The sequence below is a fragment of the Corvus cornix genome, chromosome 6 (assembly GCF_000738735.6).
Source record: "Corvus cornix cornix isolate S_Up_H32 chromosome 6, ASM73873v5, whole genome shotgun sequence".
In the NCBI taxonomy this organism is placed as follows: Eukaryota; Metazoa; Chordata; class Aves; order Passeriformes; family Corvidae; genus Corvus; species Corvus cornix.
The window spans coordinates 32,238,143-32,260,331 of NC_046336.1; the positions used below are offsets into that span (position 1 = coordinate 32,238,143).

The 22,189-nt window shown below is 41.3% G+C and overlaps 1 protein-coding gene across 3 annotated transcripts; it reads left to right on the plus strand.

Moving 5' to 3' along the window:
• The first annotated feature begins 119 nt into the window (after positions 1-119).
• On the plus strand, positions 120-19,473 carry SUPV3L1 (Suv3 like RNA helicase). Of its 3 annotated transcripts, XM_039553848.1 has the most exons (15): positions 120-390; positions 5,057-5,134; positions 5,423-5,530; positions 7,133-7,247; positions 7,812-7,980; positions 9,420-9,531; positions 9,809-9,886; positions 10,947-11,038; positions 11,435-11,615; positions 12,041-12,134; positions 12,791-13,010; positions 13,382-13,462; positions 14,969-15,145; positions 16,734-16,882; positions 17,259-19,473. In XM_039553848.1, exons 1-15 carry the CDS (start codon positions 135-137, stop codon positions 17,752-17,754), a joined length of 2,406 nt encoding a protein of 801 aa, XP_039409782.1. In that variant the 5' UTR covers positions 120-134; the 3' UTR covers positions 17,755-19,473. The 3 variants fall into 3 exon arrangements, with proteins under 3 accessions (XP_039409782.1, XP_010399019.1, XP_010399020.1); XM_010400717.4 differs by lacking the exons at positions 120-390; positions 5,057-5,134; positions 5,423-5,530; positions 7,133-7,247 and having other exon boundaries at positions 7,863-7,984; XM_010400718.4 differs by lacking the exons at positions 120-390; positions 5,057-5,134; positions 5,423-5,530; positions 7,133-7,247 and having other exon boundaries at positions 7,863-7,969.
• Positions 19,474-22,189: the final 2,716 nt, after the last annotated feature.

Consider the following 22,189-nt stretch of genomic DNA (forward strand, 5'->3'; position numbering starts at 1 on the left):
TTTCATGGGCGCTGCCGTCCCTGAGGGCGCCCGGGGGGGGAGGGGTGACGGGGGCGGTGCCGCGCGCGCGCAGGTGCGCGGGTCGGGCGCGGGACGATGACGCGTCCGCCGCGCGCCGCCGCCCTTGTCCGCGGATGAGTCGCTGCGCGTGGCCGCTGCTGCGGCGGCTCTCGGCGCGCGCGGGGCTCGCGCTCCGACATGGCGGCGGCGCTCCCCGCGCGCGCCTCGCCGCCTCCTCAGCATCGTCCTCATCATCGACCTCCTCCGGCGACGGCGGCGCCTCCCGCGCCCCTGACACCTCGCTCTTCGTGCCTGTGCCGCTGAAGCCCGGCCTCGGCGGCCCGGCCGAAGAAGATGTGGGCGCCGAGCTCACGCGACCCCTCGACAAGGGTGAGTGCGGGCTGGACCGTGAGGGGTCGGGTGGAGGGGTCCTCGGGCACCGGCCCTGAGGCCTCGCGCGCCAGCACCGGAGGCGGCTGCTGAGGCCGCGCCTCGAGCGCTGTGTCCAGCTCTGGGCCGCTCTATTCAGGAAGGACGTTGAGGAGCTCGAGCGAGTCCAGAGAAGGGCGATGGAGCTGGGGAAGGAGCTGGAGCAAAAATCTGATGAGGAGCAGCTGGGGGGGCTCGGCCACACGGGACGCACGGGACACCTTCTCGCTCTCTCCAACTGCCTGACAGGCTGCAGCCAGATTGGGATCGGGCTCTGCTCCTAAGGAACAACAACGGGACAAGAGGAAACGGCCTCAGGCTGTGCCAGGGGAGGTTAAGGCTGGACATTGGGAGGAATTTCTTCACAGGACGAGTGATTAAACGTTGGAAGGGGCTGCCCAGCGAGGTGGTGGAGTTACCATCTCTTGAGGTGTTTTAAGGACAGACTGCATGTAACACTCAGTGCTCTGCTGTGGTGTACAAGGTGGTGTTCGGTCATAGGTTGGACTCGATGATCTTAGAGGTCTTTTCCAACTTAATTGATTCTGTGACCCTCCTGAGGGCTGAGGGAACTGGCTCCTGCTGCTCTTGGGTCCTTTCCTGGAGTCAGAAAGACCACCCCCCCTTAAGAGCAGGGAGTCCTTCCCTGCAGGTTCTCTGACTGGTGTAGCTGCTGGTGCCCGTGAAGGTGAAGTGGAATAAAGGCTGTTGGGTGAGATGACACTGGCATGTCGTAGCACTCGTGGGGCTGTGCTGTGCCGGGCCAGGAGTTGGACTTTGATGATCCGGGTGGGTGCCTTCCAGCTCAGAATATTCTGTGATTGACATGGGCCAGTAGGTGTGCCCTGTGTGGAGGAAACACTCTGCTGGCCTGGTTCCTCCATTCTCTATTTTGGCGTGGTCAGGGTAAAGGTGCTTGGGTTGAGGCAGGTCCCACAGCCAAACTGCGATCTTGTGCATTCCAGAACCTTAACTGTATCTGATCTTAAAAGGCATAGTTTCCTCGAATATTGGTGTTACAGACAGAAGAGATTGTGTGTGAATGTGCCTAGATCAAAAGTGGGCAAAGTGATAGGACAAGGGGGAATGGCTTCAGATGGACAGAGGGTAGGTTTAGGTTGGGTATTAGGAAGAAATGCTTCCCTGTGAGGGTGGTGAGGCAATGGCATGGGTTGCCCAGAGAAGCTGTGGCTGCACCACCCCTGGAAGTGTTCAAGGCCAGGTTGGATGGGGTTTGGAGCAGCCTGGTCCAGGAAAAGGTGTCCCTGCCCATGGCAGGAGATTGGAGCGAAATGGTCTTTAAGGTCCCTTCCAACCCAAATAGTTCTGTGATCTTGTGACTCCATGGTCTTTAAAGATTTGGTAAATAAGAGAAGTTCTTGATTCTTTCTATGTTTGCTGATCCAAAAGCATTAAGCATGCAAATGGAAATATTTTTCATATCTTCTCCTAATTAAGTGTTTTGATGGCATATTATTTATATTAACTCTGGAGAATAGGAAGCATGGGAAAATGATCTTAATTGTTCAGAACTGTGGAGAAAAGAATATTTGGCCTTGAAAGCTAAAAAAAACCTAGTTAGGGAGAAGAATCTTGAATAGCTGTAATGCAAAAATCTGTGTTGTCAGACTTGTCTTTTATATGACTAGTGCATTCCTCAGGTGCCAGTAAAGATGAATGATGGCTTATTTATACATTACCTGTTGTCTCATTTCTTAGAGGAGCAGTTATGTTGGATTTCTTCAAAGGTACAGCTAAAATGCTCTAGGAAAATAAATATAGATTCTCTTTGCTAAGTTGTTGAGAGAGAACAGATTGGCTAAAATTAGGTGTGCTCCCACAGGTGAAAATTAACTACCTCCAACAGCCTGAAGTTCTTCCATGTGAGACTGGCAAGGAATAGCAGCCAGGTGACCTGTGTGGTGCTCCCCTGGCTTGTTGGCCTTTAGTGCTCTCTTCGTTGCTGTCAGCAATATTTTGAAAAAACAAGAATGTATTTTAAAAGTACTGGTATTTTGAAACCAAATAATGTTACAGAAAACTGGACAAGACCTTCCTTAACATGTAGCCATTTTTAAAAAGTGAAATAAATAGTCTTCCTCTGCTTCCCCTCTTCAGGTTCTGACCACACACAGTATTATGCGTCTGTTTTTTTTTATATTTTAAACGAAGATGCTTTTTCAGAGTCTGCTGCCAAGTACTGAACTAGATTCAAAAAAGAAAGATGCGTATTTATGAGCTTTCCGGTTACAGCTTGTAAAGAAACTTTGTTAGTGAGTGTAATTCCAGTGTGAATCATCTTGTTAGCTTGTTACTTGCTCAAGTGAGAGTGATGATAGTTTTCATACTAGGCAAACACTGTTAGGAAATCTAAAGGTATTTTTAGAAGCTTACTTTTGTAAAGCCAGTTTTGTAAAAACTTCATAAGAAACCTGGACTGAATTCACTGCTCTGTTTTCCACGACTTCATAGGAAGTATATCCCTGTGAGTGCTGATGAATACTTTAAATTTTGGTGTATGTATGTTCTGTATCAGTTGTAATTGAATGTCAGTTCTGTGGCTTCAATTGTCAGACCATGAGGCTGTGCTTACCTGTGGGAAGTGCAAGTCAGGAAGGACCAGTATTGGCAGCAATTCATGTAGCAGAAACAGGAGATGCCTCAGCAGGGTCAGTTAGATGCCCAAGGTTGCTTGGACTGGACAATGGTAGTCTTAATAGTTGGGGAGGAATTCTCAAATAAAGCAGTTCAGCTGCCCCCAGTGATAGCATACAGCCTGACTGCAGTGGATTACTGTTATCAGAGATACAGGGAAATAACTCAACAGCCTTCCTGCAAACCGGGTGAAACATCTAAATGAATCTGATACATTGGAGACTAACTGCATAATTCCTGAACTTCACTGCATTTGGGCTGTCTTTTGACAGCGAACCTTAAAAATGCTGCTGAGAAGTAAAAGTAATTGAGGAGTAAGAGCTAAAACACATCTCTAGAATGAGGAAATGGTAAACAAAGGGAAATCTCAAAACGAAAGTGAGTGGTAAAAAAGGTGGTGACTGAGACAGGACACAGATGTCCTCCTGAGTGTGTACCCCGATTGCTACCTGTATGTGTTGGATTAAGCTCACGTGGGCTGCAATGCCAGCTTCATTTTGTTTTGATTTACCTTACTGTTAAGGCAAGTGTTTATGCTTAGGAAGGATTGTGACCTTGGTTGTGGGGCTGCATGGTCCCAATGTCATGTTGCCTTGGATAGTAACATGTTTTGGCATTAACCTTTTATAGTAAGGCCAATGGGCTGTGAATTTAGCTGCGTGCTGATGATGTGTTAATTGCTAGAGCTTCTTGGGGAAGCTCTGAAGAGTATTCAGCTCTGTGCTTTCTTATACTGCACTGTTTTCCAGTCTGTCTTTGATTTCGGGGCCCTTAATGATGGCTGTAGATGCCTTCCTAGGAAATGTAATCCTGCTGGCGGCCTTGCTTTGTTGCCTTTGGGAACATTTCAGATTGTGCGTTAATCCATTAAGAGACTCCTGTAGCTGTTCCTGGGGCTTGGGATGTGTATTTAAATTTGGCATATTCTTGTCAGCTGGTGATTTTCATTGTGCCAAGTGGACTGTCTCTTATAGCTTTTTAGAGAGGCACTCTTTCAATAATTTAAGATTGATCTCATGGGGAGGTTTCCATGTCATCTCAGACAGTTATGGAGTTAGTTGCAGAGAGCAGAGCTTGAAAGTGTTGTGTCCAGTGACTTGTGCTGGCACCAGGGGTGTGCTACATTTATCACTCCTAGCATTTTACAATGCAGAGTTCATAGACTTTTCATAGAGTTTTAAGAATAGTGTAAGCTCATGAATAGGTGTTCATGAAATTTGCTAGATTTTTTGTGAGTTTCTGATCTGTAGATGGAAAGGGGACACATCTTTTTGCACCGTCATTTAACGAGCTAAAAATCAGCGTGTACTTGAGTAAATACAGTTTTGTTGCAACACTGAACTTGCCTTTTATGGGAGGGAAAGCATTTATTAATAAGCTTATAAGAGATTCAAACAAAGCTGAGTAACTTGTGATATATATGAAGAAACTCTGTTTTTTTCCTTCCCTCTTTTTATTTAACCTGAGAAAAGAAGGAATACTGTGTCTGGTTTACCTGATCTTTCCAAAGAGTCTGTCTTGGAAGCAGGATGGATGGAAGAACATACCTCAGGATGTTTATTAAAAGCTGTCACCACATAGTTCAAGCAGATTTGCTTTTCATATTAAAACCTCCTGATAGGTGCTGATAAAAAGCAAACAAAAACCCACCCCAAACCATTAACTAGTTTGTTCCATGACTTGTTAGCTGCATGTTCCAAACTTTATGCTTTCCTGTCAAGTACCGGGGGAGATGGTTGGCAACCTCTCCATGGCAGTTCTTACTCTGCTGCAGTTGAAGGTTGTCCTTCTTTGCAATAGTCCAAATCTCACTCATTGATTGTATTTGATGTAGGGAGAGTTCATTTGAGTCTGTTCAGCATGGAAAGATGCCCTCTCTCCAGAGTAAGGAGACTGTAACCAGGATCTTTGGGCCAGCAGAATGTGATTTAATTTTGAGGAAGCTAAAAAAAAGGTTATTCTTTTTCTACAGGTGAAGTTCTTAAGAACTTAAACAAGTTCTACAAAAGAAAAGAAATTCAAAGACTAGGAGCAGAAAATGGACTAGATGGTAAGAAAATGTTTTAAGTATATATTATTTTAGAGTGAAATCTGTTTTAATTTAGATATGGTATTAGATCTTTTTGTATGGGATCTTGTCATCACAACACTGCTTTTTTTACGTTGTCTCTGCTACTTGGTTCAAATAACCTTTATATTTACTTCTAATAGCCTTTATTAAGGTATAGGTTTTTAATGAACTGCATCAGTGTTTTATTGAGTGTTTACAAGTAGAGTTTTCTGATCCTGGCCACATTAATTTTGTTCCTTTTTTTTTTTTTTTTTTTCTTTACTGCAGCTCGCCTCTTTCACCAAGCATTTATAAGCTTTAGGAAGTATATAATGGAATCCAGTTCTGTGAGTGCTGATTTGCATATTATTCTCAATGATATATGCTGTGATGCAGGCAAGTATCTGGAGTGCTTGTAAAATAAAATGTGCATTTTTATTTGTTTTTGCCCTGTATACTTACCTACGTACATGTGGACCCCCTACTATGCTGTCAGAAAGATTAAAAATCCCTCCTTCCGTATCAGAAACATTTGTGCCCATTCTAGGAGGGAATGTTCTGTTCTTAAATCTTCTGAAGTGGAAATGAAAGATGTGGAGGTGTTAGCAAGAAGCAGCTTGTTGTTGTACAACATCTGTTCAGGGCTGAAATGAAAACAGTGCTGTTCTGTTTATTCCTCTCTTAAAAATCCAGTAGTCACTAGGGGGCACTTGGAGAGCTTTCTCCCGGCCAGGTGGCTTTAGGGACAGGTTTGTGACACTGCTCTGTTTCCCTGTGGCACTCACAGAGGTGTGTTTGCCTGCTTAGTGCATCCTGTGTTTTAATTAACAGCACTTAACTGAGAGGCGATGCCAGCTGGGAACAGCAGAATCAGCTTTCTTCCAGGGTTTGAGCTGCATAGTGTGTGTGTTTTAATGATGGAAATTTAAGGGTTACAGTGGCCATTAGTTTTGTCTTAAAATGTAAATGTGTAGATGTTGGCAATCTTAGGAAATTGTCTCATTATTTACATGTGCATAAAATGTTCCACAGGATTTTATTTCCACTCCTTTAGTTGTACGTGAGCATTATGCCTTAAAACTCATATTCAGAAATACTGAAATTTTTTAATATGAGTTTTGCTTGTCTGAAGATGGTAATTAAATATATTACATTAAAAAAAAAATTCCACAATAATTTTTATTCATTGAATAATAATTCTCAATTTAAGCTCCCCCCTGAAATAGAACATTCCCCCCAAAATAAAAAAACTCCAACAAGCCCCAAACTACTGCTTTTTCTTTTTGTGTGTGTATGTTTGATAATAGCTTTTTACATCAAGATAGTTCATTGAAATTCTATGAGAGCTGAACAGTCAGAGTGTGACCTGAAATGAGACCTTTAAGGCCCACATGTCTACTCTGCAAACATTTAGAAGAATGAACCTGAATTTCTCTTCTGAGTTGATTTTAGTATTTTTATTTTCTCTCCTAGGGATTGGAAACTTAGAATTTGGAATCGGCCTCCTAAGTCTCAGTATCTTAGAGAATCTGCAAATCTGTTTTTCTCTGTTTAGTCATAAAAGCTCTTTAAAAGCTTTATTTCAAGGCAATACATGAATTTAGAAAGAAAGGGCTAAAATCTTCTTAGGACAGAAAAGCTGATTCTCATCCAGCTTTTCCACAGTTTCTCATTTTACTTAGAGGGTCTCTAGGCAAGTAGGCTGACAGAGCGAATATGCTGAAATGAGATGCATTTTTTCATATTATTGTGTTTGTATTCCACTGCTAAATGTGTCCATGCACTTGTGTTAGTTTCCTTTTCTGCCACTGAGATAAGTTATTGAACTTACTGAACTTCGAGTTCAATAATTCAAAGTTATTGAACTTTGTAGAGAGCCAGAAGTTGAAAGGATTACACAAGTGTGGGGTGGAAGTAGTAGAGAATTTTTTTTCAAAGTTTATTATGAAAGTATACACTCAAGCACACAAACTTTCTGAAAAGGATTTGTTCTGCTAGGTCACGTGGATGATCTGTTTCCATTTTTCCTGAGGCATGCAAAGCAGATCTTTCCAATGCTGGACTGCATGGATGATCTGCGCAAGATCAGCGATTTGAGGCTGCCGCCCAACTGGTCAGTGTGATGAAGTGGTTGCATTGTTTTCTTTTCTTAGTGTCATAGAACTTCATAGACTGTGGACTCAAGCGTAATTATGCTACATTTGCAGATCCATTTCTCTGTTTTTACAATAATATGTGTCAGGAACTCCTACATTTTTTACAAGATACATCACAGTGAATTAAGAAGAAAATAAGATTATATCAAGTATGAAAGTCACTGAGTTGGTGTGGCTTTTCCAGGAGGATGTTTTCTGACAATATGTTTGGGAAGTAGCACATCAAAATGTTGAAATATTGATAAGCTCAAGGAGAGAGAATTGGACGAGTAGTGAGAATTATTTTGAACGCAATGTGTGAATTCCACTTGGAATCTTTGAAAGCATTGTATGACTTAGAAGATCAGTGTGTAAGACATAGTAACCTCTTTATACTGTCTCTAAGAACTTGGTATTTCTGCTTTCAACACACATTAAAATCTATTAATAAATAAATGCTTAAGCCAGTTTCTAGTTTCTCCTGAATCAGTATCCAGATAGATGTTCAACAGATCTGCTTTTTTTTTTTGCCTTTGCTTTAGGTATCCAGATGCCAGGGCTATTCAGAGAAAGATAATATTCCATGCTGGTCCTACAAACAGTGGAAAAACTTACCATGCTATCCAGAGATTTTTGTCAGCCAAATCTGGAATATACTGTGGTCCACTAAAACTTCTGGCTCATGAGATCTTCCAAAAGAGTAATGATGCTGTCAGTATGTCATATTACTTATCAACATCCTTAGTACTGGAACAGTCTCATGAATGCGTGTCTGTGAAGCCCCAGGTGGTCCCTGGAGCCCTGTGCTTGAACAGGTGCCTTTGCTTTGCAGTGGTGTCAGCTCACATGAAAACAGTTATGCATTTCTGCATTAGGAGCAGAATGGAACTTTGTTTCCCCCAGTGGAACAGTGCTGTCCCCAAAGCATGTGCTGTGCAATCATCCCTGTAACCTGCCTCTGTTCTGTAATTTGTTGTTCCCTGGGTTAGGTAGGTTCTGCTATTAGGGTTTTCAGCATAGGGACCGTGACTTCTTTTGCCTATTACCTTTACTATAGCTTACGCACAAAAAATTACCCTTACTTAATTCCCCTTAGCCTTCTGCTTCAATGTTTAAATATATTTCACTTCACCACCCTTGAAAAATTCTGCAGATTGAGATGTGTTGAGTTGAATAACAGTGCTGTATATCAGGTCCTTAGAGGAAATTTTCATTAGTGTTTTATATTGCTTCTGGCATATTTTTTGGAGGCTCCTCACCAGTGTGTTTCCAGCTGCAGGGAACCAGACCAGTTCTGAAGCATTATAACCACATATCATATGTTAATACAGCACAGTTTAATACTGTGTGTGTGTACAGTAGTGATGTTGTGATTTCTCTTTTGTTGATGTAGAATGAGTAACTCCTATTATCAGTCTATCTGAGCAACACATAAGAAAGACTGGCTTGGCCTAGGAGATACCTGTGATGTACCACGTGTGTTCACATCGTGACAGTGGGTACAATGCAGTGGTGTTCCTTGGTAGTGGTTACTGAACTTTTCTCCCACGTGTTTACTGTGTGTGAGAACTTTTCAGTTGGTGTCTCCTGGATCATGTTTAGGCCCTTGGGGCTTAAACAGGGCTTCCATGAGGGCTCTGCAGGTGGCTGTAAGTTTGGATGGAGCAGCCACCAGCACCAAGGAGTGTAGGGCTGGCAGGGTGGTGGCCTCAGCTGTCTCTCACAGCTGATCCTCATGAGCTCTTGCTCTGTGAGTATAAGGCAGCAGATGAGGCTGGCAGCAGGTCAATTGTCAAAGGAGCTGGAGCTTGCAAGGCTCCTTTGCTGCTGGGCCTTGCTTTATGAGCCCCTTGTACTTTTCTAACAGTTCTTTTGTGGCAGGGGTGACAGCTTTGAACTGCTCAGGGGAATATGTAACCTCCTGCAGGAGTAGGGGAAGGCATCTAATTACAGACACCACCTCTTCATTAAACCTCCACTCTGATAGGACTTAAATACAAGGCACAAGTCTCTCAAGGCTGAGTAGTTACTTCCTGAATAGCTTCTCTTATACTGTCCTAGAAACTACTGTAAGAACTGATTTTGTCCCCTTTGGAATGGGATTCTTTTATATTAAAGAAACTTAACCTGAGATTTCTGAATGCCTTTAGAATGTGCCATGTGACCTGGTGACAGGAGAAGAGCGTGTGTATGCCAATGAAGATGCCAGACAGGCTCCTCATGTTGCTTGTACCATTGAAATGTGCAGCACTAATACACCTTGTAAGTACACATAATTGTTTCAGTCCCATCTGGGGGATCGTTATGTGTGTTATTGCTTGGAGTCAAAAGTCTTTTTTTTCACTCTTACTTGAACAATTTCTGAACTATGATAGAGCAGTTGAAGAAACCTGGATCATCTCAGAATAGCTCTTTGGTGATAGAGGATTAGCTTTGTCTGAGCAAGCTTTTTTAGGAAACCTGTGAGTTCCTTCATGTCTTGTGCTGCTGTTCTAGATGCTCTTCCTTGGTGCATCATATATTTCTTTTTTGTTTTAAGATGAAGTTGCTGTGATTGATGAAATTCAGATGATCAGAGATCCTGCCAGAGGCTGGGCTTGGACGAGAGCCCTTCTAGGTAAGCTTGTTTGTGTTGGCAATGAATTAGCTTAATGGCACATGAAATTCAAGCTTAGCAGTCAGTATAGTCATCAGTGGTTATAATATGTGATGCAAAATAAAAGGTTTTTTTTTTTTTCATGTCTTCTCGCACCAAGTTAGAGAGATACTTGCCTCAAAGGATTTGTCTGCATGACAGGCTACCTGTTGTGTTTTACTTAACAAATGGGGTTTTAAAATTTTATTCAGGCGCCTTTTATTTTTCCTTCCTTGGATGATACGGAGTCTTTACTAAGTTGTGCTGTCCTTTTACGTTGACTATTTCCAAGAAGTATGCTTTTCTGTTCAATGAAAACAACACAAGTTTTCAAGAGACTGCCTTATGTAGAGATACTGCTTAAAAATGGCAATTTAAAATATTTTATAGTGTTAATTGCAAATGGCTCATTTATAGAGCTGCATGAATCTGTTAACATTCGTAGAAGAATGCTTATTTTGGTAATTTTAGAATTTTTTAAGAGGAATTTTGGAAGCATTTTTCCTCATATTTGGAACAGAAGTTTGGAATCTGATTCCTCCTCGCCCTTCCTTTCGTTGCTTTTGATTCTAAGTTCAGCAGATTTGTCATACTTCCTTTACTTCCTGTTTTTCCCTTTTCTGTTTTGACTGAATTAGAGGCAAATTCATGCAGAAAACAAAACTCCTCAGTTCTGCTATAGTTTGGGAGTTAGTAAAACATGAGTAGTAAATGAAACATACTCAAAGCTTTGCTCCATTTGTTCAGTGGCTAAGGGCACCTCTTGTTTTGGCTGAGAGGGTGCAATGAGGTATTGGCTGCTCTGATTGTCACACTAATGAATTATCATCTGCTGGTAAGAGAACAAGAGCAGCTCTGAGGAAATACTGTATTCTGGGAGAGGCTTTAGGTGCTGGTTTGGGTCGTTGAAGGAGGTGAAATACTGTCCTCATTGTGTTTAGCAACCAAAATACAATTTTCGGATACTTCAAGAGCTAGCTAAAGCTACTGTTGTATATAAACAAGTAACATTTTGCTTTTTATTTCACTGGACCTTGTTCAGGCCTCTGTGCAGAAGAAATCCATGTTTGTGGAGAACCTGCTGCTATTGACTTAGTGACAGAGCTCATGTACACTACAGGGGAGGAAGTTGAAGTAAGTAATTCTGGGAAACTATGAACAGAGCATCAGGTTCTGCTGTAAAACAGGGAAAAAATGTAGGGTCTTTTGAGTGTATCACTGCTCAAAGTTATCCTGCAGGAGGTCTTGTTACAATGTTTCTTAATTTCTGTAAAGCAAAGATGTTGCAAAGTTCTTTCTTTCTCAAATGGTGGTACTGTTTTACAGAAAGAAAATAAGTGGTTTGATGAGTTCCCTTCAGGGGATGCTGCAGCTGCTACAGCTGTTTAGGGACTTTCTTTACAGTTCTGATCTTCCAGGAGGGCACGGTTCTCTCAAGTTTGCTGACTTTACAGGATGTATTGATAGTTATTCTCTATATGATGGAATTTGAGTTTAGAAAAATACAATCTTTGACAACTTTGATTCTAGGTCCGAAACTACAAGAGACTGACTCCTCTGACTGTGCTGGATTATGCCTTAGAGTCCTTGGATAACCTCCGTCCTGGGGACTGCATTGTCTGTTTCAGTAAGAATGACATTTACTCCATCAGCCGACAGATTGAAGCCAGAGGATTAGAATGTGCCGTCATATATGGCAGTCTGCCACCAGGTAAAGCATTCCTGCTTTTATAGTTGAGTGTGTTCTGTTTCTTGCTGCTTTTCTTAGGAAAAAACCCATTGTATTGCTTGCTTTATTTTAAAATAAAGCAGTGCAAGTTTCCTAGTTTTGCTTCTCTGTATAGCTAGAGAAAGTAATCAGCTTTCATTGGTTGGTGTTTTAATCTTGGGATTAGACCTTTATTATGTACTTAATTTTGATCTTCAGATAGATATAATTAAATGAGATCTATCCACAGCTCTGGGAATGATTTAAATCCCTCCTGCCCTCTCCCCCCAACAGCACCCAAATACCAATAAAATACCAATTTATTTGGTTTTTTCCTCAGCCTATTATAATGACATTGGACTTAGTGGCACGTTGTCTTTATTTTGTATGAAGTTTGCTATGCAAAGTGTTCTGTCGTTCTGTTTTAGGAACAAAGCTTGAACAGGCAAAGAAATTCAATGATCCTGATGATCCATGCAAAATTTTAGTTGCTACAGATGCAATTGGAATGGGTCTCAATTTGTAAGTACTTGCAGCAGGTTATGGTACTTTTATTTTCCTTTGGATGTGATGGCCACATTAATTTCCTTGCTTTTTATCTCCCCAGTCTGATTAACTCATATAAATATCTGCTGTGTCTTGATAACTCAGTACATACATTTCAATTTTGAAGTAGCGATCAATTTGGTTAGGCAGAACCAAGCTTTAATTTTAAAACTGATTCCAAGAACTAAATGACTCCCTTGGACTAATTCAATGTGATAATTGGCAGTGGATGACAGGGCCTACTGGATCAACTGGAGTCAAATGTGCTAGGTTGTCAGAGTTATCACTCTCTAGTATTTCTGAAATACAGAGCAAGTTCAGCCCAGTTTCAGATGTATTTCATTGGTGACGGACATGCAATCACATTGCTACAAACTACTGAGGCAGGTGTTGGTGAATGGATTGGGACCCTAATAGGACATGATTGATGTGTGCAGGAGTGATGATTCTCCTGCATCTACCCAGCAGCCTTATCCTGTCCTTTAGAATATGCTGTGTCCATAAGCAGTATCTATGATACTCCAATTTATAGAGGAGAAGAAAGCCTATAAAAAAGCAAAAGCTTTAATTCTTTGTATTGGAAGTAATTTGCAAAAAAACGATTCCTTTTTGTTTTTGTTGAAATATTTCAGGTGTATAAGAAGAATAATTTTTAACTCCATAGTAAAGCCGACTGTCAACGAGAAGGGAGAGAAGGAAATAGACTCCATTACCACCTCCCAGGCTCTCCAGATTGCAGGCAGGGCTGGGCGTTTTGGCTCCTCCTTCAAGCAGGGAGAAGTCACCACAATGCATCGTGATGACCTCGTGCAGCTGAAGGAAATTCTGAGTGAGGCTGTGCCCCCTGTGAAGGTGAGAGCTGCAGTATCCAGTTTGTACAGACATGCTCTGGGGCTGGCTTATGATATTCTGATCCCAAATTATCTTTCCTTTTGTCTGTTTCCAATTTAGTGATAAAAGTGGGTCGTGTTGTGCCAGAGTGACTTTGGGTGTATGTCCCACTTGGAGACTTCAGTGTTGCTTTTATATTGAATCTGCTCTTTTAAGAATTAAAAGCTCAAGCACAAAAGTTCTTAAGTTTCAGCTAAGTGTGCTAAATAAACTGGACTCTGCAGGGTGCTTTGGTTTCTTGCATTTTGTCTTTCAATATGTTGTTTCTGGTGCATTAACTTTAAAACAATATTGAGAATTAATGGAAGTTTTTTTCTTTATTTTCCATTTAGGCAGCTGGCCTACATCCTACTCCTGAGCAGATAGAAATGTTTGCTTATCATCTTCCTGATGCCACTTTATCCAACTTAATTGTAAGAATGATCAAAATATTAGCTTCTGCTTTAAAAATGGAGCATTACTAACAGTTGCTGCTTTTGTACAAACTTGCCCTTGGGAGACCTGACAGACAGCCGTGCGTGTATTTTTTTATCAGTTGGATTCTTCTCTCTACTGCACAGTGACTGCAGATAGGTTTAGAATGTTTAACTTTTCTGTGTTGCAATAAACTTGAAAGCTGTTGAAACGTGTCAGTCATTTTTACACTTGTTTAAGACTGCAGCAGCTTTTTCATTCCAGCTATTCTGAATTTTAGATGTAGACATTTTGGTCTGAGGCTGAAGATATTAGAGATCAAAATTTAGATAAATTATTTGAAAATCCCTGGGAAACTAGGCTGGTCGTGCCAGATTTCCACATATCTGAGAGCGACCTGATATTTTTTTTTTCCTGCTTCTGTGGATTTTGTGGTAAAACAGTATGTTTGTAACTCTCAGAAAACAGGTTTTGTGGGATCAGTTTGATCTCTTTAGACAGATACTAGTTCTTTTGGATGTACCTAAACATTTTAAATAGAAATTAAGGGTTCTAATACTGTATTTAAAGAATAGTATCACAGCTTTTAGTACATGGAGAAATTCTTGGCAGCTTTCATCGTTTTAAATGTGCATTTTTGTTCTCTGCTGATGTGCTGTTACCTAGCAAAATGTATATTTCTAACCTTGAACTAAAAGATTGTACCTGGAGATCTCCTGGAAGACTTAGGCTGGTAGGGTAACAGCACATGATTAAAATTTTAAAATTAGCAGTTTCTGGGCTAGCATAGAAATATTAAGATACAAACCTTGTGTTGTTTTTGATCTTCTGAATACTAATTTTTAAGAATTAAATAGCTCAGCATTTCTTTAAAGATGTTTTTAAAAAATCCTTCAAAGATGTACACTAGAGAAATAATTTCGGGGGCCCATAAAATTCCCCCTGCAGGGTGCACTGCATCTTCTGTTTCTTCAAACCTTGAGTATGTCTCATATTTTCTCTGAACTCCTCTGTTGGAATACTGTATTTAGCTTGCGTTTTCTTTCTTCCTAAAATAGCTCTGATCCTGACATTGAGCTAAAAATAGCTCAATTATTGAATTTTATGCTGTAAGGTTAGCTTTTTGGGTCATGCTAAGTGACAAAACTGGAGAAATTTCTAAACATAGTGGTAACTGGTTCCTGTGATGGTGTTCTTTGTAACTAAAATGTACCCTTCCAGAACTTTGTTATTTAGGAGACTAACTGAAAGTGTTTAAATAAAGTGTAGAGTGTTACGTCTTCTCCTCTGATCCTGTGTTGGAGAATTTAATGCAAATTCTGCTAAAAGAGCAGGGGGAACTCCCCTGGACACTTTTTTATTACTGTGGTCAAATTTGATGGTTTTTAACTGTTCTTTCAGTATAACTAGCCTTTTAAACTCTAAATAATTTTTTGGTTTGGTAATAAAAAGTTTAGCAACCCTCTCCTATAATAACATTCTTACATTTGGTTTTATTTTCACAGGATATTTTTGTGAGCCTCTCACAAGTCGATGGGATGTACTTTGTCTGCAATATTGACGACTTTAAATTTCTAGCAGATATGATTCAGCACATTCCACTAAATCTGCGATCACGATATGTCTTCTGCACTGCACCCTTGAACAGAAAAGAGCCTTTTGTGTGTACCACTTTGTTGAAGGTCAGCTATTTTTTTTCCCCTCAAAAAGCCATGGTGTTTATTTTGGACCAAGCATGTCTTGGTGCACTGAGACTGTATCTAGTTGCTATATTTGTTGTGGGTTTTGCCATCAGATCATTTGAGAGCATTCTTAAAGTGCTCACAGGTAGTGTAAGATATATAAAATAGCTGGACATGTATTTTTTTCCTAATTGAATTCTTCACTATTTTTATTGACCAAAGCTTTTAACTTCTGAGAACTGGTTCTAATGATGTAAATTAAAGTTTGGATAGCTCCTCTGCTGTTTGCCTCAGGAAATCCTCCTGCTTGTCCTTGTATGTGAGCTCTGAACTGCTCGGAGAGATGAGAGTTGTGTTCCCTAGTCACTTGTGCACTGCTAAGCTTTGCAGTACAGTGTTCCGGAAAGCAGTTATTAAAAACCAAGTTACTGCTCCTTCGAGCTGTTAGCTTGTCAACAAAAGAAGAGAATGTGGGGATTAAGGGTGATTGCTGATGCTATAATACAGTTACATAGAATTTAAACCTCAGAAAACACAGAGTTGTAAGTTGCTCTCAGAATTATGTCACTTTACTTTTCAGGCCTGGATGAATTGTTTTTTGCTGTGCCCCCAGAGTGATTATTTTGAGGAATTTGTATTCACCTGATGTTTCAGTTTTTCAGGGTTAATAATAATGTCACTTGGGACTGTTACTTTGTTAGACAGTATTGCCATTGTTCCCTTTTTAAAGACTGCATTAAACTTTTTTAATGAAATAGTATAAAAATGAAACTGATGTGGTGCCCTCATGTCACAAATCTTAGAACCCTGCTTTTCAAAAATGGCTAATAATCTTTAAAAAATGAGTGATTGATTGAAGAGTTGAAAAAAGTGCCTCATTAGGAAAATGCTGAGCATTTGGATTCCAAGTAGTGAAGATGCAGAGGGGCATTGTGTGGTGTTAGAGGGAGGTAGGCTGTTGTGAATGCTTGTGTGAATTTAAGTCCCATTCCTTGCCCAAAAAAACCCACTTTAGTATCAGCCAGTTAGGAAGCAGTTATTCCAAGTCATCAGTACTCTTGAAAATTTTCGATTTAAATCTTATTTGATTTGTTTTTCTGTTAGTTAAGGAGCTGAGGTGTCTGGGTTTCAGAAGGGCGGATTTCTAGTGCAGATTAATCTGTTTGGGTTGTGGGTAGTGTGTTTCCTAAGCCAGGGAATACATTTAATATTTTAAACCCTGGCAACCCTGAAACAAGATAATTAACCAAATAGGAGGAGGAGGATTAAAAAAGGACACAAAGTCCATCTGCTTTGCTAAATGAAATCAAATGCCTTCAGTGTTAACTTTTCTGGATAGCTCTGTGCTTTTGTTGCTTAACTCTGTGCATGGTCCGTGGACAAATTGTGTTAATGAGGCCCTGGAAAGGAGAGGTGACTCCTGCATTGAGTAATTAAGTAAAAGAATGTGTGGCATTTGGGTTGTGTAAAACAAAGCAGGTATTTTCTGGAGTATTCTTTGTATGCAGACTCTGGGGAGTTTAACTCTTTGGGGATTTCTTCTTTCCTGGCTAATTGACAGACTTGACTGAATTTGCTTGTTTTTCAGTTTGCACGACAGTTCAGTAGAAATGAGCCTCTGACGTTTGACTGGCTCTGCCGGCACACCAAGTGGCCCTTAGCTGCTCCAAAAAACATCAAAGAACTTGTACACCTTGAAGCTGTGCATGATGTTTTTGACCTCTATCTGTGGTTAAGGTATTGTCTTTGTGCTTGAAAGCTGGTTTTTGGTGTTTTCCTACTGTTTATGACTTACAGTCCTTAGAAGCACAGTATCTTCAAGCCCGTGTGTATGTGGTGCAGGATGGGCTCCTTTGGCCCTTTAGAGGATCTTGACAAATGCAAGTGTAGCAATGTTGAGGGGAGTGAGTTCTGCAGAGAGCAGTTTGTGACTGACAGAAAGAGAAAGGTAGAAATAAGGTGATCCTGGATTGGAGCAGCTGAAATGCAAATTAAAATACAGTGACCTTCCCATGCAACATGTAATAAACGTTTTTGGTTTTTTTACTTAGTATGTATCCCATTTTTGTCCCAGTGAGAAGGTTTAATTGTGTGTTCTTTTGCCTCTCTTCAGTTACCGCTTCATGGATATGTTCCCTGATGCTGTCCTTGTAAGGGATATTCAGAAAAAACTAGATGACATTATACAGATTGGTGTCTGCAACATCACAAAGCTGATCCGAGCATCCCAGTCTGCAGCTGCTCCTGGCACAGCTGAAGTTGTGTCGGAAGACTTTCCTCTCTCAAGGACTAAGAAGGATGCCAGGGTAGTTTCAGACCGTCACGGTGCAGCCTCCACAGAGGCACTGTCCATTGCAGTGGAGGCTGCAGGACTGAGAAGAGCAAAGAACTTGAGACCCTCTCGGCTTGGTAGCAGGCAGGAGGATCTGAAAAGCTATGGACGTGGATCTCTTGCCAACAGATTGCTGCGGGAGGGACTTCTGACACAGGAAATGCTGAGACAGCTGGAGAGTGAGTGGCAGGATCAGCACAGGAATGGTAGATACGGCTTTGGTTCAAAAAGAGATGATCAGCATCGTTCAAAGGAAACAGGGAAAAAGAGAAAATAGAACCATGTCCTAATTCTGTTTAGTTTTTATTCATACAATAAAATCCTATTTTAATAACTTCTTTGGCATTTCATGTTTACACTGGTGCAGCTCCTTGATAATTTTACTTCTCCTGTGACCAGTAATGTGAAGCACTCAGAGAAATGGACTCTTAAAAGCTCAGAGGCCACAAGTTTGCTTTTACCGCTCAGCTGTACACTCTTTCAATCATGGTGCTCAGCATAAGTGTATAATCTACTGCTATGTGAAAATTTGAATGTGGTGTCTTCTTGCAAGATATCCTCTCATCATCAATAAATGTCAGATATTTCACTAGCAATGAATTAGCTACTCATTCCACCCCTTCCCAAAGGGCAGAGTTTAACAAACCACAAACAAGTAATGAACAGCTTGGAACAAAATTGGCTCAGAATGGTGATAGGAATCATGTGCCTCTAACCTTTGTGTCCCGTGAAAATGTGGAAGGAGGTGAAAAGCATTTGTGATAATATGTCAGGAATGATGGAATTCTGCCTACAAGAATTTTTGAGTAAATTTCAGTTCTGTAATCTAAGTGGTAATTACTGATGCTGTGTGATTTGGTTTTCATGTGAGCAGCTTTAAGGTGTACTTTTGAGCTCCCAGTATGGATACTGGAGAGTAGAAGGAATCAGATGCTGAAACTGCCGTGTGTTTTCAGAAATGGATTTCAGCACTGGGACCTGTTGCTGGGCTGCCTGATGAGAATAATGCTACACTAACCATATATCTGGGGTTGGCTGTGTACAAGAGCACAGATCCTGCTTGTGTTAATGCTGGGAAACCTTTAAAATCCAGGTTGAGTTTCACTATCAAATACCTGACTTTCTGAAGTGATCAACTGTGTTTCTCTGCAGGCTGAAAGTTTGCTCTGAATCCCCTTTTCTTTCTCCTGGTATCAATCCTTTATGCTGCTGTTCAGAAACAAATCTGCAGCAGTTTGAAAAATGTTTTTACAGCTGTTTTCAGGTAGTTAATGTACTCTTTCCTCACTGTTTACTAAAAAGCAAGCAGTGCGTAAATGTTTCTAGTCCACATGATCTCCTGCTGGTTTCAGTACAGTACTGGTGGGAAGAGAAAGTTTTAGGCCCTTCCTCTGCAAAGCTACATCTTTTTTTCCTCCCCCAAGAAAAACCAAGCAGCTCTATGTGTGTGGCACCGGCCATGTGAGTGTTGTGGATTTTCTGCTTCGTGGATGAGTAATTCAGCTTTGCTGTCCCAGAGTCCTGCTGAACAGCAGCACGACTTGCACAGTGTGAGCTTGCATTAACCCTTACAAATGTGTTGCATTTGCTACTATTCACACAGCTTGTGTGATGTGGGTTGTGTGATGGAGTGGTATCAATTGCCTCCTTGTTCCTTGGTACTCACTGGAAGGGAAGTTGAAGTTGCTCAAGCCTGCAGGCACATTTTGACCACATGTATTGTCCCACTTACCCCTGGGACAACTTGAAACCACCTTGGCTGTCCACCATGGACAACTCTGTTTTCTCTGCCCGGTGTGTGTGAGGTTGGGTTGCAGGAGACCCACACTGCTATTGTGCTTTGTTTCTAGTCTGTTAGGTTGAATTTATCCTTTTATCGTACAGTAAGCTGAGTACTAGAGTATATTTTTGAGCAAGGAAAGAGTGTCTGGGACTTCAGGGTGTAAGCCAGCCTTGTGTTTCAGCACCAAGCCTTGCAATAAAGAAGCTAAATGACTATAAGCATTCTTTTTTGTATTTTGCTGAGATTAGCGCTTTGCTTAACTCTGCTTGTTTCCATAGTGACTCCATAGTAACTGTTTTAGAAGCTCTGAAGTTTATTCAGGCGTTTCCAGGCTGACTTTATGAAAGTTTTCTTTTCTTTGGAGCTAATGGTGTGGCTGTCATTGACTCCCATTAGAATGGCTGCCAAATTGGTCCCATGTGGTACAGTCTGGACTGGTGTGATGCAGAGTTACCCCAACTACCCACTTTTAGCCTTCCTTGTGGGGCTGTGCTGAAGCTTTATTTTTGAGCAACAACAACTTGATCTGGGAATCACATTTGCAAAACTATTTCAGGTGTTCAGATTTCCAGATTAATTTCAGGCATTGAAATTAAAGATGTTTGGAAGTTTTTCATTAATTGTTTATTTGCTGTCCTTTAAGTGTAAAATGCTGATTGTAACAGCACTGCTTGGTAAAATCCTTCTGTCTTTTAAGCCCAGTGTGCTGTGTTCTGTCTGTGCTGTTTCCATCTCTTCTGATTTTTCCATTTAGTCCCTTCAGGTGTTCTGCCTTACTTTATATCCTGATGTTGCTCAAGGAGGGGCATATGCAGGAAGAATACGGAGATCCCTTTCTCTTCTGAGCTTTGATGAACTTGTGGGAATATAATGGGGAATGAACCAGGTGCTACTGCAGGGAAGGGGGGAATGTGTTCTAAGGGTTGGTCTTGGAATCATAAGCTATAAGGAAGAAGGATTTTGCCTGATGACTTGCTAGTAGCCTTGTCCACTGTGTCCTTGTTAACCTGGGTACCAAATTCAGCAGCCAGTATTGCCACTGCCTTTGATACTTCACCAAAGATAGATGAGTTTTATCTTGCAATAAAATATTGATACGGTACCTCTTTCTGGAGGTAACCAGAGCATGTGTAGCTGATGTACTCAAGACATTTTTGTGCACTTCCCCATTGTAGCTATGAGCTCCTTTTCTCTGCAGGCCTTTGACTGCAAGGCTGTGGGAGGCAGATGAACACCAGACTCTTCAGGATTCTCCATTGTGCCTTAAGATGGGGTTTGGAGGCAGAACTGCAGGAGAAGAAAGTAGAGAGAGGAGTGTTAGAATTTGGAAGTTTTGTTGGCCCTTGCAAAGTGGGGAGGGAAGGTTTGTGAATAACTATTACTGGATGCAGCTCTAAAAATCGGGAAAACCAACATCGCCTCAAGCTTCCAAACTGCATGCAGTTGGAGCTGATCTGTTCTCTTGGGAGTGGATTAGTTCCCCTGTCCTGGCCAGGATATGTACTAAATGGCTGTAACACTTCTGGGTGTTGGGCCCTTGGTACACTGAACTGTTGTCTGTGTGGAAATGAGATAATGTCTTGTCTTTTCTTGCACAACAGCCTGCCGGAAGCTGGGATGCACCAGGGATGAGTGAACAAGTTACACAGTGATTCTGACATGTCAGGTATTTCACAGAGCCTGCTGCCAGTTTAGGAACATTTAGATCTTTGAGACCTTTTTCCAGTGGCATCCGTCAGAGAAAGAAAGGAGAGAATGAAAAATAAATCTACTGTATTACAGACACAATGAGCTCTGGATCAAAATGGGATGGAGCTTGAAAGGTGATGTTTTCAATTTTGCTGGCCAGAGGGGTTGTGACTCGGATGGCATGGGTAAACAATGAGGAGAGAGACAGTCCCTTTGGGAGTCAGTGTCTGACTTAACGAGACAGCAGTTATTAAAAGATGAATAGAGGAGAAGTGAACCGTGCTTTGTGGCTGGCAGTGTGGCTTATTTTCTTCTTTCTTTTCTCCCTTTCTCTCGAAGATCATAAGCCTAATTTTAGAACAAGTCCTATTTATGGAGTGCTCAGCCACTCTGTCTGCTTTACTCTTGTTCTAGAATAATGAAGAATAAATAGAGCTGGCAGGATCTCCCAGTGTCCAGAGCTCATCCCTGATGCAGGGCAGGAGGAGAGAAAAAGACCTTTCCTAGCAGAGTTCTGTATAATTTGTCTTTGCAGAAGGAGTTCCCCTCCCTCAGCTCTTTCAATCTTTCCTCGTGATCAGAAGCTGAAAAAATGTGACCTGGACTGCTCCTGATGTTCAGCAGAGCAAACTCCTTCTGATCCATGCCTTCTTGATGTGCCATAGCTGACAGGACTGCTCAGAGTCCTCTTTGTGAGACTGGTGCTGAGTATGGAATTGAGTGTTGGTTTGTGTGTCTGTGGATTATACTCCTGTATATACAGCCCACCATGATGAGTTGTACTTTTTTCTTTTTACAATAGCATGAGATTGTTGGGTGCACTCTAGGCTATGAACTGTAGCCAGACATCCTTTCTACTGACAGGCTGCCTCTGCCTTTCTCTGGATCTCTAGACAATTTTCTACTGCTCAGTAGTTCTTTGTGTTTCCTCGCATTACTTGGCATTCCCCTCCCCCTTTCCTCTTCTCCCCCTGCTATTTTTCCAATCTATCAAAATAATTTTTAATTGTTCTCTTGCTCTGCAAAATTTAGGGTGACAATTGTCTGCGGTAACTGTGCTCAGTTCAGGTGAACAGTAACTGGGGGCAAACACACTGTGTGTAGGTGTAGTTTGAGAGTGAGCCTCTGATTACCCCAAGAGAATGCCTTTTATTTTTTTTCTCTCCTTTGTGTCAGCATTTCACTGTTTTCTCTGGATGATGTTTCCATAGTCCGTATCATTTGATACAGTGACAAAATC

What these genes read in the sequence shown, in the direction of transcription:
- SUPV3L1 (XM_039553848.1), top strand. Translation starts at nt 135, where the DNA reads ATGAGTCGCTGCGCGTGGCCGCTGCTGCGGCGGCTCTCGGCGCGCGCG. An exon ending in CACGCGACCCCTCGACAAGG is followed by an intron (nt 391 to 5,056) that starts GTGAGTGCGGGC and finishes CTTTTTCTACAG; the next exon opens with GTGAAGTTCTTAAGAACTTA. An exon ending in AGGCTGTGCCCCCTGTGAAG is followed by an intron (nt 13,011 to 13,381) that starts GTGAGAGCTGCA and finishes TTTTCCATTTAG; the next exon opens with GCAGCTGGCCTACATCCTAC.